The 16,465-nt window shown below is 45.4% G+C and overlaps 1 protein-coding gene across 1 annotated transcript; it reads left to right on the forward strand.

Moving 5' to 3' along the window:
- Positions 1 to 12,491: 12,491 nt before the first annotated feature.
- Positions 12,492 to 14,409, forward strand: LOC119378614 (ATP synthase subunit alpha, mitochondrial). Its single transcript, XM_037647692.2, has one exon. It carries the CDS (start codon positions 12,598 to 12,600, stop codon positions 14,257 to 14,259), a length of 1,662 nt encoding a protein of 553 aa, XP_037503620.1. The 5' UTR covers positions 12,492 to 12,597; the 3' UTR covers positions 14,260 to 14,409.
- The last annotated feature ends 2,056 nt before the right edge of the window (positions 14,410 to 16,465 follow it).

The raw sequence follows: 16,465 nt of genomic DNA on the forward strand, positions 1-16,465 counted from the left end.
AGCCGTCCCAAAGCTTCCCCGTCTTTTTTTTATTTTATTTATCACCCTAAGGGGTGGCACTTCTCCGGATCTTTAAATAAAGTTCTTCGTACCGTATTTATTTATTAATGTAGCCTACATCGCCCAAGTGGGCATTACTGTAGGGGGTAAAAAAAAATCACATAGTTGTACAGTCAAATCAATGAAATACATTCGCGCAGCAGTGCCTGTGCACTCACCGAAAGCACACATCTTGTAGTGAAGAATAAAATGCATCAGGGGGAAGATCGACAACACACGCATCCAACGTATTCCATTCACGAATAGTAAAAGAAAAAAAACGATTGAGCAAAGAAGACACGACAGCTGACCTAACGGATTTTTCTCGAATGATCATTTCTATGTGATACGTAGTATGGGCTCATCATGTATAAACTTTTGTTCGTACGAGTTTCATCACAAAAAATTAGTAGAAATACTTCAATCGCAAGAATGTTCTGCGCTGCTCAAGAAGTTTCTGCGCTGTCTCCGTCGCGCCACTAGGACATGATGCCAGTACCGCAGCCGCTGGATCCAGCGGCCGTGCGCTACAAGCACGAGTGGGTCGTGTTGGGAACACAACCATAATGGGGAGGCTCAAAACTCGGTTGGCAGCGTCACTGTGAGCTGTAGTGATGCGCATACTCAAAACCTTATAAAATATTGCACACAAGGCTTATGCAGAACGCTTAAATTGGCCTGTTAATGATCCGCACCTTCGCAACTGGTTCAACGGGCTTGTAGAAAATCGTCAAGACAGTTTCAGCCTCATTAAAAAGAATTGACACGCTCTGTGACTGAAACTTTAAAATGTATCGAGACAGTTGTTCATTGCCCAGCACATAAAGTAAAAATATTGATTGACCATCGCAGTGAGCGTAACCTTATAGGACTTGATCGTTATTTATGTGTTCGCAGTAAACAGGTCTCCACAAACCTCCCTATATGCTCATCTGTAAAATTCACAGCGCAAAGCAATGCTTGCTGTTTACAACAGCTTTTGACATACACGTAACCTAAGGAAGAGCTATAGACACCTTCTACCCGGTATAAATTATAGGACAAAAGGGCAGATGTTCCACGAGAATCCTACCAGAACAGCTATTGATTTCAGATATATAATTACATTCATTGCGAAGGAACACAAAAACCAGGTAGCAGGAAAGCGAAAGTTTTCAAGTGTCGCTAGTTTATTGGAAGAAAACGCATTAAACAGCGACGAGATATGATCGACAGCATTAATCAACAAACCGATGATGATGTAACAAGCGCTACAAGCAGAGCCGAGATATGATTGACAACATTCATAAATACACGGATCACGTAACTGCCGATGAAACAGATAATGGCTATCTACATCTTAGTAATCCGTTTAACAAAAAAATTCTTTAAGGGCTGCATTTGCAGAGTTCAATTACAGTTCGACCACGTTCAAGCAACTCCGCGCTCCTTCAGCCTGCGTGAAAGTGCGTCCACAGCACTGCTTCCCGGTTCGGGGAAAGTATTGTGGACTTGGGCGGCCCCGATCTCGGCAGAGAGGCCTGGGCGCCTGGGTGCCACGGGACTGGCCACCCTAGGCATAGGTGACATGGGAATGGCTGGCCTGGACATGGGCTTGTTGGGTGGAAGGAGTCCCAGCAAGGTTGGCTGGCACCGGTCTCGACGGTCCTCGACGACCAGGTATTCTTCAGGGTGTGATTGGGCTGGCTGACCTTGACGCGGGCCTGGACAGCCCGGTTGGACCAGCAATGGCTGGCCACGGCCTGGGCGCAGCGCGGATCGTTGGTCTGGATTGTCTGCAAGGCCGGTCGCTGGACGGCCTTGGACTCGTTATCCAGGAGTTCCCATTGTTTCTGCTCGTCCATGCTGCTATCCTTGACCCCCTTTTGAAAGACCAGTATGTTGAACGTCAGGTTGGTCGAAAGCACGGGAGGCATTTTCAGGCACGGGTACTTCCCAGGAACGTACGCCAGTGTGGGTCCACTTGCATCAAGCGACACTTGTATGAAGCGAATGCTGGACTGTAGCGCACGAAGGTCGAAGCCGCACAATGGGCCACGGCATGAGTACCACCGTCCGTGGCAGCAGCGAGGTGAGCCCGATATTCTGGTAGGAAGCAGCAGGAAACAAATTTCGTCGTTCCACATGTCCTCGCTTCGATACCGTCCCCTGGTATCGGCGTTGAAAACACGGCGGCGACCGTGAAGAGCACCAAGCGCTTACGGCCTGCTCAAGACTTAAAAAGCCAGACACAAAGGAACGTCAGCGCTACGAAGCCGAGTCACCGCGCGCACTTGCTCGATGCCTCTCGATTACGTGGCAAAGAAAGAAGACGGAGGCGTGCGCTATTTCGGCACTTCTTTTTCTTCTTTGAACATACTCTGTATCCTTTATTCAGTAAAAATAAATAAAACTCTGGTTAGAGGGCCTCTCACTAGTCTCATTCGAAGTAATAGGTCGCAAAGTATGGTCTAGCGAACCTTTCACCGAAATAATTTTCATTTTCACACCAGAAAGGGTTCTCTTTGGATAACGAAAGAGATCTCGAAGGCGACGCTCAGAGTGCATGCTTCTGGAACAGTTTCAGGTCCCAGAAACCGTACATGTATGGGCAGTTCTAAATTGATGGACGGATGTTGGGAGCATCCTCCTTGAATCCTGGTAATGGCTAGTGCCACAAAGCTCTTAATCGGTCCTTTTTGCGCTTTGTAGTTTCCACGAACAAGTTGTCACTACTGACCTTCCTCCTTCTCCCTGTTTTCACTGTTACCGTAAAATATTTCATTTCGGGTGTTCCACAGTTTTCCGTCACCAGTCTTCTCTTGCGGCTCTCCACCGCATATTCATTTATGAATAAGGAAACTAGCGAGAGTTCTTGCAGTAGATGCATTTGCACCAAGTAATAGTTTAATGATTTTATTTATTTATTTATTTATTTATTTATTTATTTATTTATTTATTTATTTATTTATACGAGTACCCTAATGGCCCAAAAGGGCATTGCATAGGGGGCATACAAGTGTGAGTACAAAAGGGGTGTGAACATATACAGGTGAAAATCAACACGGAAACCGCAAAATCATTTAAATAACATATCTTTAGAGTTATACAATTTCTAGTATCATCATTCTCGTCAAGCAATGAACACAGCTACATAAGATAAACTGTAAAGGATGAAGCACAATCCAGAGGAGGCAATAAAAAAAAAGTCCGAAAAAGTTACACAAGGCAAAGCACAACTGTAATGATGATGTTGGGTTATACAGTTTTAATGTGGAAGATGTGTTTTTACGAAATATGCGGCTACGGATGGTTTCCTTCCAAAAACGCTATTAGGGCAGCTTGGAATGGCGATGATTCTGTAAGCGACACGATAGATGAGGGTAAAGAGTTCCATTCTGCAATCGATAATACTAAGGGCGAATTTGGATAAAAGTTGGTCCGGGCAAATATAGGTTTTATTTTACGAACGTGGTCTCGCCGAATTGATACATTGGGAGCAGGCAGAAGATTAGCTCGAGCAAATGGGGTGTTACCATGATAAAGATTATGAAAAAACAACAACCGCGCAAATTTTCTGCGCGAATCAAGACTTACAAGATTTAATGATTTCTTTAAGGCGGATACACTTTCGTAACGAGAATATGAAGACGAGATGAACCGGGCTGCTTTATTTTGTACTGATTCGAGTAGGTTAGACAAGTAAGCATGATGTGGGTGCCAAATGATGGAGGCATATTCTAAAGAAGGCCTGATGAGGGAATTGTACGCACGAAGCCTTGTATCAGTGCTTGCAAGATGTAAGCGTCGTTTAAAGTAGCCTAATTTTTTTGCATGCTTTAGACATGACGAGTTCAATGTGCGCATTCCAGCTTAAGTTCGATGAAAAAAAGACACCGAGGTATTTAATTGAGGATACTGGGCAAATATTAGCACCGCGTATTTTATATTGGTTAGCGTTCGGGCGAACAACTGAAGCGAATTGCATGTGCTTAGTTTTTGAAATATTGATTTCCATTTCCCATATACTGCACCATTCTGTTAGCCTATTTAAGCCGGACTGGAGTGAAATGACATCATCGTGGCTGGTTATTGCTTTATAAACGACGCAATCGTCTGCGAAAAGGCGTATTTGAGATGTGAGATTAGTAGCTATGTCATTTATGTCAATTAAAAAAAGTAATAGACCAAGGACGGAGCCTTGGGGGACTCCCGAGATGACGCCAGCGCGGTTAGAAAAGCAATTTTGTGAACTGATCACCTGAAACCTGTTTGTAAGAAATTCCTCAATCCATCATGTCGAGTTGTAGTCAAGTCGTAAGTTCCTCATTTTAAGTTTAAGGCGATTATGAGGCACCCGGTCAAATGCTTTGGAAAAGTCAATGAAGATGGCATCTATGTAAAGTTGACTGTGTATAGAAATGTGAATATCTGTAACGAGTTCATACAGTTGAGTTTGACATGAGCGATATTGACGGAATCCCCGTTGATTATTGAGGAACAAGTTGTTTTGGTTGAGGTAAGTTATAATGTGCGTATATAAAATATGCTCAAGTAATTTGTAACAGATGGATGTAAGAGGAATTGGTCTGTAATTGGTAGGGTCCGCGGTGTCACCTGACTTGAAAACAGGAATTACTGAGGCAGATTTCCAATCTTCTGGGGATTTGCGGCCACACGCAGCATGCGCTAAGTTGTGCATTTTCCTATCATAGGTTCACTCGTGTCGACCGCCGTGCGCTGCCTGGCCGTCCGTCACCAACTACCGCATATCTGCATGACCTGACGAACCTGCTAGTTGCGAAGCTAACCTCACGAAGAAAGTGCCACTTTCAGAACTTCACGAAGAAGTTCTGAAAGTGGCACGACCTTGAGCACTATGGATAGCGCTAACAAATTTAGCAAATGTTTTTCCGACATTTTTACTGAGGAACAAGTGCTTCATGGTGCTCACACAAGTACCCTTTCTTACCCATCGTAATGTCAGAAAATGGCACATCTCGTGCCCATTGACAGACTCCCTCAAAAAACCAGCCCCGGTCCGGACGGTATAAGTGCCAAACTTCTAAAATTTACGTCCCATTACTCGTCCTTTTCGTTATCTTTAATATTTCAACAGTCACTGGTTGCAGGTTGTATACCCATCCGTAATGTGATTTTTTTTTCTTAGTCTGAACAATAAATGAGAATGCCTTGTGCCTTAGAAATAAACGAATCCCGTTATTTATACGATTGTCAACAGGTTGTTCTCGATCGCTTAGAGTCTGTTCGTTTTCGTATTGTGGCCTCCGCAATCAGTTCGGGCATCGCGCAGCGGCAGCCAATTGCGAAGGCCACGTTTACAACAACGAAATCGAAGCGCCAGACAGGCCAACTTACACATGTTGCGAACTGAACTCCTCGCATAGCTTCCACAGCATTGCACCTGATGCACGAATCGGAGTATAGTATATCGGACAGACTCGCTCCTCCCTTGATGCCGTGACATACAGTGGCGTAGCCAGGGGGGCGTTGAACCCCCCCCCCCCCCGAAGTTTTCCAATTTTGCATGTGTGTATATATGCGCACACATAAACGCACGCACGAGTATACACAGAGTATTGTTAAGCCCCCTCACCCCCATTTCAAAAATTTGGTACGTTACTGGTGACATACGACTACAACATGCTTCATGGTTTTTAACGCTTCATAAATGTAAAGCACGAATCGCCCTCGTTAGCAAATTACATTCTGTAGCTTCGCGTTTTCAGACACACTGATGTGACCTCAAAGAGCACAGAACCTCGCATTGAATTGCCGTAACTCTTTTTTTAACAGCGGAGCTGTTTAAGCTGGGCGTTATAGGCATATTGTTCGAAAAAAGCTAAATAAAAAAATCACAGCATATCCACGGAGTGAATGATGATGAATGGGCGAAGCTGCGGAGGTTCATCGGTAAACCGTGAATCTTCCGTGAATTCTGCCCAGTACATCATCCCCGACGTGAGATCGGGCGCGTTTATACTAAAGGTTCGATGAGTTATGACGACTTGCAGCTCACTTTAATTTTACATGTACGCTGTGAATTTTCATTGTTTAGAAAATCATTGCTTTAGAAAACATCTGGCGTCTTTCGTTAAGCAGCTGGCGTCTTTTCATTTTGCTTTAGAAACATCTGGCGTTCTTTCGTTTTGCTTTTAGAAAACATCTGGCGTCTTTCGTTGGTTTATTTCATCAATCAACGGTGTTTTGAACAAAATTTTTATTGTTTAATCACGCACAGGAGAAATCTCACCAGGCACTACCTTGGAGGTAAACGATGGCTGATAATAGAATGAGAGACAGAAGAAGTCGGCTTTTAGCTAACACTTACACTTCTACTTCTACTAACGTTTCCTACTGGAACATGCCAATGGCTGCTAATGGGGAATGAGAGACAGAAGAATTCGGCTTTTAGTTAACGCGCACGCTGCGAATTTTTTATTGTTCAACAACGCACAGGAAAAATCTCCCACCGGCACCACCTTGGAGGTCAAGATCTGGTACTAGCGTTACGACTGGTTACGCACTACTACGACTACGAGGGACGAACGGGTGCCGCCTTAAGGAGCTTCGCCCCTAAAACAATAACGCTCCTAGCATAGCATAGCCATGGATAGCATGGTATAGCAAGGGGATGGGAAAGAGAATTAAGTGAGGGTGAGAAAGACTGATGTAGGGGTCAGGAGAAGGGAAAGGAGGAGGGGAGATGGTAGAGCTTAGCATAGCCATGTGTATAGTAAAGCAAGGTGCTGGAAAGGGAAAGGGGTGAGGAGGAGCGATGTGATGGTGAGGAGGATGGATAAGAGGAGGAGGAGATGGTGAAGCATAGCATATAGGCATGTATACTATAGCATAGCAAGGAGTGGGAAAGGAAAGTCAGGGCGAGGAGGAGATATGTGATAGCGAGGACGAGCGAAAGGAGCAGGGTAAAGGGAAAAGCATAGCACCTCTTTGTATAGTATAGCAAGGGGGTGGGAACGGTAAGTGAGAGTGAGGAGGAGTGATGTCAAGGTGAGGAGGAAGGAAAGGAGGAGGGGACAGGGTGAAGCATAGCATAGCATAGTATAGTATAGCAAGTGGGTGGGGAAGGAAAGAGATGGTGAGGGGTGGTGATTTCAGGGCGAGGAGGAGGGGAGATGGTAAAGTAAGCATAGAGCCATTATAGTATAATATAGCAAGGTGTGGGAAATGGAAGTGAGGGTAAGGAGGAGGGTAGAGGGTAAATCATCACATATCCTTGTATGGTATGGTATAGCAAGGAGGTGGGAAAGTGGGGTGAGGAGTGATGTGTGGGTGAGGAGGAGGAGGAGTGATATGAGGAGGGTAGAGGGTAAGGAATTGCATATCCTTGTAGAGTATGGTATAAGAAGGGATGGGAAAGGGAAGTGAGGGGGAGGATGAGTGAAATGAGTGGGAGGAAGGAAAGGAAGAGGGCATAGAGTAAAGCAATGCATAGTCATGTGTGGTTTAGTATAGCAAGGGTGTGGGAAAAGGAAGTGATCGAGGTAGAAGGGGAGGGATGTGAGGTAAGGGGAGGAGAGGGTGGAGCACAGCATAACCTTGTACAGTTTAAAGGAGTACTGACACGATTTTGAGACATCGCAAAAGGGACACTTTCCGTTTCCTTGGTATGCAGTGTCAACGCTGTCCACACACCGGTGTCGGAGAACACGTATAAAATATTTTAATTTGACTTTGAAGTTTTCGTCGCTGAGCATGTGCAAGCCAGCCCCACTGCAATGGACATTATCCCGACGAGTCAAGACAGTTCCCCCGAGTTTGCGAGTTCTGCGTGCTGCATGCAGCCTAAATTGCAGAAATCAGTGTCAGGGTAACTGGACGACAGTTCACTCATCGTTGTTAATGTGCACCACGAGCAGATGACGGATTTGCCGCTAGTACGTCGCGAGTTTTTGTGTCCCCGTGACGCCATATTGATATGAAACGTCACTGAGAAGCCGCCCCCTTGATATCGAAACCGAAAGTGTCTTTTTGAGGTAGCGGTAATTAAAATATATACGATGCATTCCCAGGCACCACAATACTCGTTTTAGGTTTCTCGACACCAGTATTTTTATTTAGAGCAACAATCCGAAAATATTTAAAATTCGTGTCAGTACTCCTTTAATACAGCAAATATAGCAGTGCGTAAGGGAGTGATGTTGAGGAGGAGTGATGTGAGAGTGAGGAAGAGGGAAAGGATGAAGTGCGAGGTATAGCATAGTCATGTATAGTATAGTATAGCAATGGTGTGGGAAAGGGAAGTGAGGGTGCGGAGGAGGGGAAGGAAGAGGGGAACGCCACCAGCTCCGCTGTTTGCTCAGTCTTGTTGGCTGTTTGCTCAGACGGGACGGTTTGGGTCTGGGTGTGATTGGGCTGGCTGACCTCGACGTGGGGCTGGACAGCCGTGTCGGAACTTCCCCTTGAACTGTCGTAACACTTTTTTTATTTAACTTTTTGCTACGTTGGTGGTACTAGGTTCATAAGGTGTAGTTACCGAGTGGAGGTGGTGGGGGGGGGGGGGTCTCGCCTGCGTCATTCCCTCCTCCTCTGTCAAATGTAGGAGGGCTAAGCGCCCCGTTTTTTGGAGGCTATCACCGTCCACAGCGCGCTGGCAAACCAATAACTGAGGTGAAACATTGTTTCAACGCAGCATTCACTTAACTATATAATTACTTTCTATGACGTGTCTCTTGTTTGTGCAGTGAAGATCGTCTTCCGTGCCCCGCCACGACACACAAGGTTCTCTTAGACGCTTACCCGACGCTTTCGGCCATGGGCGCGGGCAGTGCTCAGGTGGCCGCAGCTGAACAGGGGCTTTATAACGTGAAAGTTTATAATCCGTCCTGTTTTTATTCCGTCGTGTTTGACGTCAACTTTACGCCACCGGTGACGTAAATACAGGCGGCAACCGGCAACTATATTATGAACATACCAATCAAGCGCTCTACCTGCTGACAGCGTTTTTTCTTTCTTTCTTCGAAGGCGAATAGAGTTGCCTGCTCACCGGCTGCTGCGAGCAGATGAGCGTGAAGAAGTGTTGAGTGTGAGCATCATTTGGGCCGAACTCGCCTAGCTAAAGCGAAGCACCGGGTGACGAAGGTGCCGCCTGCGCCTCCAAATATTCTACTCGAAGGCTGAAGTTTATTTTGTTTCCATAACAGAAACGAGGAGCAGGAGCAAAAGGCTACAAAGGCCTGACAAAGGGCTCCCGCTCCTGTTAGCATTCAGCAATAGTGGTACAAATGCTAATACATAATATATTATTCACTGAATTCGCCTTCTTGCTCATCATAGCTGGCTTTAAAAGATAGCGGCGGCTTCCGACAAGACGAAATATCGTCAGCAAAGAACCGTTCGCAGAGAGTTGTATATGCGCAAAAACGAGTCGAAAGCATTATACGACAACTCAAAATATATGTATGTTGCACATAAATGAACCCATTCTTGCCAGCATGATCCTAGCTGGCATCTCATATATGGCCGCCTTCAGGTGACGGAATATCGTCTGTTGACGTGGATGACCATGAGCGGCTGCTCGATGATCGATGGGGTGTCATATTCTGATCCGTTCAGAACATTTCAAGGCACTGCCCGAAAATTCCGATAAACCTTAGGAGCTTTCCGGCGCTGTTTAGTTCATACACGTCATTTTGGTGTTGTCACTTTGAAAGGTCTTGTAACTTCGCGTGACAGGCAGGCGATTTAATTAAACGCAGACGAAAATTTTCTGTCCAATAGGGAAGGTATTGCTCAGAAATCTCTTGCCATAACGCGCGTGTTATGGCTACAAAGATGCAGAATCGCAAATAATTTATTTTCTTGTGTTCTGCCTAATCGTATTACCAGTCATTACGTCATGGCAGCGAATGAAACGGAGGCAGATCTCAAGCTAAAAATTAGCCATGCCATTTAACTTGATTGCCAGACTTCTAGCCAAATAGAACAGAGAGAGAGAGAGAGATACGAAGTGGAAAGGCAGGGAGGTTAACCAAGCTTTGGCTCGGTTGGCTACCGTACACTTGGGGTGGGTGAAGGGGGAGTAACAGAAAGGAAAGGGTAGAGAAGAAAGAAGAAGAGTAAGAAAGAGATGGAGGAACAGCGTGAAACTACACAACACGAACTGTTAGTTCACAGGCGCTCGTGAAGTCCGGTGGTCCGTTATTATAACAAGGGTTTAAACAGTAAATAATACATTAATTAGTTAAACAACAAATAATAACCTCTTGAAAAGCAAAAACATAGAAATCTCTCCGGCTTGGTCTTCAAGCGCCAGGAAAGTTGCAAATGAATTAAGTTCTTATTTATTTACCCTCTGAGGGGAATGAATAAAAGCAAACCAAAAATAACAAAATTCAGCGAGTAATAATGACAATGAACACATTTCCAATAGGCCAGTACTTATACAATTGTACTGCCTCGTGAAAAGGCTGATTATCCCCCCACTGATGCTGTATGTCAGCGGGAAGGAAAGTGGTTCCACTCAGCTGCTGTGCTCAGTAGAAAAGAAATGTTTTTACAGTGCAGCTGTAAATGTCACACCTCCTTGATTTCGCGGCGTCCGTCCAGGTGCAATAAAAAGAACCCACGTCCGAACTTGCGACGAGGTCGCATAATGACGGCATCATGGGACTGTATATTGACGTCACCGACCTCTAAAATTTGTGATGTATCATGCCCGATCATCGTGACGTCACACAATTACGTCATCAATTGACATCGTCGATCTTGGAGGCAGTGCAACACCACGCGAGGTGCAGAAAGCTTCAGTGGAGTGGTGTGCGTTTCGTACGTGTTGCGCCACCTCAGTCGAGTCGTCGAGTCTAGGCGCTGCGTTGGCGCGGTCGTGCGTGGCAAGTAGGGGTCGACCGTGCATTAACTATGAGAAGGCTCGAGAAGCAGCGCCTTATGAAGTATATATTTAATGGGGAAAAGAAGTTCGTGCGTGAAAATTTTCGACGCGTTGTTAGAGTCGGAAGGGAAATGCTGGCTTTCGCAGTTACGCTAGCAGTGCGGTTCTCATTAAAAAGAATGAAACGAGCCGAATGTTCTGACAAAATTCCAGTGGCAGGGATTGGTTTTACATGCATAGGGTTCCACACTTGCCGTATTGAAGGTTTGGTCGCATTCAGGTTTTGTAAGGTATGGTTTAACTGAAGATTGAGGACAAAAGAGAGGGAAGACACAGCAGCCCCGAGTGTCTTATGACCTCTATTTTTGTCGTCATTTTCTGTGCGCTGTTTTCTAGCCGACCAATAGTTGTGCTTACCTATCACGTGACTAAGACCAAAACAATCAATGTTGCTCATTAAAATATATATATATATATATATATATATATATATATATATATATATATTATATATATATATATATATATATATATATATATATATATATATATATATATATATATATATATATATATAATGAGTCCCCTCCCTCCAACAACGCTTCGCCGTGCTCCCGCATAGGCTGCAGAAATTTCTCTGCTCGAACCAATCAATTCCGCCAATTCTACTACATTGTCCCGAGCGATACACCGCAGAACAAAAGCAGGCAATGTATGTATACGTGTGTATCATAGATATACTTCGGGTTTTACTGCTGTAACGCATGCGGAAAAAAAGTACATGAGCGAGGATATTGCTGCCACTTAATTAGAGTGTCAGAAACTCTAAGGGTACTGCAGAAAACAAATATAGCCAAAATGCGGATTGTACGGAAGTATACTCCGCATTTCGAGAAGACCACATAATATTAAAAACACAAACACAAATTGATGGTTTATTCGCCGTGAATAAATATAGTTGGTCGAGACAGAACTGTTTCGAACAAACCAGCACAGTGTCAGTCCGTTGCGCGTTTTTCTGCTTCTTGCAGGCAAAGAAACGATGCGTTGCTGACTTGCCACCTCGGTAACACGCATTCTTGTGAAGAACAAAATTCTTTGGACATCGCGTTTTCTTTTTTTTTTTTTTGTATTTCAGGTTTGTGCTCGGATGCATGGCAACAATTTAAGAACTCTGCAGCAGTTTCTAGTGCGCTGCAATGTGAAAACTTGTTTCGTTTCGAGGTTACTGCTTGTGGAATCTTTGCGCATGTTGGCTGGAGTATTCACAAATGTTTCACGTGCTCCTCGGCGACGCAATGCCTCTAAAACTGCTGGTATCTCTACTGAGCAGAGTGGCTGAACGCACTTTCATAGTCTGTGAAAGCTATGCGCAGGGGTTTGTTGCGTCTTGCAGCTTTTCAACCACTTGATTTTGCTGTCACCATCATGTAAAACAATAATAATTTGTCGTCATGTTATCTGAGGCATTTTTCTTCCTTCTTCGCAATTTGCTAAACTTTATTTGATCGTAGTTATACAGCACAGCTGCACAAACAGGACGCGACACGGCGATGCGGGCGGTGGCGCGCGCGCTGCACGAAGCCGCCCGCTCGTCTGGCAACCACCGCGCCGGCAGGGAAGGTCACGTCCTCTCTTCTTTGCAGGGGAAGGTGATCTGCCGGGCATTTGGCTGTTAGGCATTTTTGCTCGAGCTTGCAGCGAGAATGGCTTTCGTGTCTCGCAGGTTGGCCTGCACCTTGGCCAGGCACTTCCCGAAGCAAACCCCGAAAGTTACTCACGAAGCGATAAGTGCGCTCGCACTACGAAAGCTCTCGACCACGCCATGCTCATATGCAACCGCCGGCTCGGCCGAGGTTTCCAGCATCCTCGAGGAGCGCATTCTGGGCCAGACCTCCACAACTAACCTCGAAGAAACTGGCCGCGTGCTCAGCATTGGAGACGGTATCGCCCGCGTCTATGGCCTCAAGAACATTCAAGCCGAAGAGATGGTGGAATTTTCCAGCGGGCTGAAAGGTATGGCCCTTAACTTGGAGCCGGACAACGTGGGTATCGTCGTGTTCGGTAACGACAAGCTTATTAAGGAGGGTGACATTGTGAAGCGTACCGGAGCCATCGTAGACGTACCAGTTGGTCCCGAGCTTCTTGGTCGCGTTGTGGATGCCCTTGGCAATCCCATAGATGGCAAAGGACCCGTCGCTTGCAAATCGCGGGCTCGTGTCGGCATAAAGGCGCCAGGCATTATCCCGCGTATTTCTGTAAAGGAGCCTATGCTTACAGGAATCAAAGCAGTGGACAGCTTAGTGCCTATTGGTCGTGGCCAGCGTGAACTAATTATTGGAGACAGGCAGACCGGCAAAACTGCAATCGCCATTGATGGAATTATCAACCAGAAGCGTTTCAATGATGGTTCCGACGAAAAGAAAAAGCTGTACTGTATTTACGTTGCCATTGGACAGAAGAGAAGCACAGTCGCGCAGATTGTAAAACGTTTGACCCAGAGCGATGCCATGAAATACACCATCATCGTCAGTGCCACCGCATCGGACGCTGCTCCGCTTCAGTACCTCGCTCCCTATTCGGGATGTGCCATGGGCGAGTACTTCCGCGACAACGGCATGCACGCCCTCATCATCTACGACGATCTGTCCAAGCAGGCCGTCGCCTACCGTCAAATGTCTCTGCTGCTGCGACGGCCCCCAGGTCGCGAGGCCTACCCTGGCGACGTCTTCTACCTTCACTCCCGTCTCCTTGAGCGAGCAGCCAAAATGAACGACACCTTCGGCGGCGGCTCCCTGACTGCTTTGCCCGTGATTGAGACTCAGGCCGGTGATGTGTCGGCCTACATTCCCACCAACGTCATCTCTATCACTGACGGACAGATTTTCCTCGAAACTGAACTTTTTTACAAGGGTATTCGACCAGCCATCAACGTCGGGTTGTCTGTAAGTCGAGTCGGCTCAGCTGCCCAGACCAAAGCCATGAAGCAAGTGGCGGGTTCCATGAAGCTCGAACTTGCCCAATACCGTGAAGTTGCTGCTTTCGCACAGTTTGGCTCTGACCTTGATGCAGCCACCCAACAACTATTAAACAGGGGTGTCCGACTCACAGAACTGCTGAAGCAAGGCCAGTACACACCAATGGCAATTGAAGACCAGGTTGCAGTCATCTACACTGGTGTCCGTGGGTATCTCGACAAACTCGACCCTGCCAAGATCAACGACTTTGAGAAGGAGTTCCTTCAGCACATTCGAAGCCACCACAAGGACGTCCTAGCTACGATTGCGCAAGAAGGACACATCAGCGAAGCCACAGATGCGAAACTGAAGAATATTGTCACTTCATTCATGGCTAACTTCACAGCATAATTTATAATTTCCTTGCACTGCTTCAACTGCCCTGCCAACTTTTCTAGTCTATGTAAATGAATAGATATAGGCTAGACATCATCTCTGTGCAAGAGCTTAAATTATCTGCTGTAATGTCATGATGACAATAAATTGGAAGGTGAACAATAACACTTTTGTGTTGTTTAGGATTTATCATTCAAAGTAGCTTTTCTATTTCAGAAAAATAGGTATGGCACAAAAACACTGGGACGAAGTGATGACGAACTGACAAACACTTGGTGCCTGTGTTTGTCAGTTTGTGTCTTCACTTCATCCCTGTGTTTTTGCGTCACACCTATTTTTCTCAAGTAATGAACCAACTCGCTCAGGAACAAGCGCTGTTGAACTGTGTAGCTTTTCTATTTTTTGAAGAGTGCAAATGTGACTTTTGTTGCCAGAAGCTGTTAGGATTTTAAATAGACGCCTGGATGCATCTTGTCAATCAAAATGCTGAGCTCAAAGAATATAGTGCCTTGCCTTTCAGTTGCCCGACTGCCTTTTGGAGGCAGTTAAATCACTTTGTTTATCCATTCCATGCTCATGCATGTAAACTACTTTCGTACGTGGTCAAAAATTTGTTTTTCAAAGTCAGGCAAGTGGAAGCATTTATAATCCACTTACCTGATGCCACCGTGTACTAGTAGTATGCTTGCTGGAAACAATTTCTGAGTTTGTTTTTATTCATTTTGATAGTGGTCGGCTTTTTCTAGCAATTCGTAATGAATGCACTAAAAGGTTCCAATGGCTACTTTATGCACACCTTCAGTTTCGTTCTTCATGGTGACATGCCTGTGTCTTTGAAATATATCTCACATCAAGGTGAGGCAGAACACTCATCACATGCACTGCGAATGCTTTCCATGAAGCTTCTCGAATCATTCTGAACAGCTGTGCCTGGTTGCGGTTAACAAAGTTGTCAATCACGGTGAGCAGCATCCAGTTCAGGAATACAGTCATGCCTTTTGCAGACATGAGGCTGAGTCCTTCCATTTTCATTACCTGAAAGGTAATAATTTGAGATTGTGTACATTCATGCTGATAAGCTTTCTCACTCCAAACTGCCTGTTATCAAAGAAATGCAGCGATGTGTAACAAGCTTTCTGGGAGTGAATACTTATGTGCAATATGATAGAGAACACTAAATTTGTTATCAAGCAACAATTATTGGCAGAACATGAACACAACCTGAACCTGCCACAATTCTGAGAGTTTATGGTGCAGCCCTGCTGAGCTTGAGAGTTGCAGGATCAAGCCCAGCAGCAGCGGCCACATTTTGATGGAGGCAAGATGCAAAAACCCTTGTGCACTTGGATTTTAGTATGCATTAGAGAGTAACCTACTACAGCATGCCTCGTAACCGTTTGGCACGTAAAACCCCAGAATTTAATTGATTTTAAGGTTTTGAGAATGCACCCGACATGCATTTGAGTGCGAAACCTATAGCTTTGCCACTGAGCAATCAACCCCCAATCGAACAAAGCCATTATGGCCTCTTAAATGTGAAGTTCCATGTAGTTCCTTAAATGTGAAGTTCCTTAAATGTTCCATGTAGCACTGCTCATAAGACAATGCCTAATGAACAAGTGCTTTAGAGCACATTCTGAAGGCATTTGGGCAGCTAAGTATCGACTGAGCATCTTAATAGGGTAGCACAAAAACGAAAAATGCGAGCAAGAAGGAACGCAGGACGGCACTTGTGCTCATTCTTGGTTGTGTTTTTCGTTTATTTTTGTGCTACCCTACCATGATGTTCACAGTACATGCTTTCTAGTATTTCAATATGAACAAACCTCAAGAGTCTCCAGTTTTGGACGGCTGCTGCCGATGGCAATCTCTGTGTAGATGTGGAGGCATTGCAGACGTGCCTTGAACTTGCCCTTCAAGATGACATGAGGTCGCAGTGCAGTGTATTTGCCAGTAACATTTAGATCTTGCACCTGTGTACGAGATGGTGGCGTATGCCGCGAGCACAAGGATTTTTTTCACAAGTGGAATTTTTCAGCATTTAACTTGCAGATTAGGCATATATATATACATTTAGTCGGAATACAACTTTAGAAGTCAGTGGCATTTCCTCCTCAAAGGCGGATGAATACAAGCCTGCACCAATGGCCGCACATTCGGGACTGACGTCATGAGTGGGACGGCCGGTGGCTCCGCCTTTGGAGAACATCGGTGCGTGCAT

The sequence above is a fragment of the Rhipicephalus sanguineus genome, chromosome 1, assembly GCF_013339695.2.
Source record: "Rhipicephalus sanguineus isolate Rsan-2018 chromosome 1, BIME_Rsan_1.4, whole genome shotgun sequence".
Classification (NCBI taxonomy): Eukaryota; Metazoa; Arthropoda; class Arachnida; order Ixodida; family Ixodidae; genus Rhipicephalus; species Rhipicephalus sanguineus.

Excerpts from the sequence above, each read along its gene's own strand:
- LOC119378614 (XM_037647692.2), top strand. The coding sequence starts at position 12,598 with ATGGCTTTCGTGTCTCGCAGGTTGGCCTGCACCTTGGCCAGGCACTTC.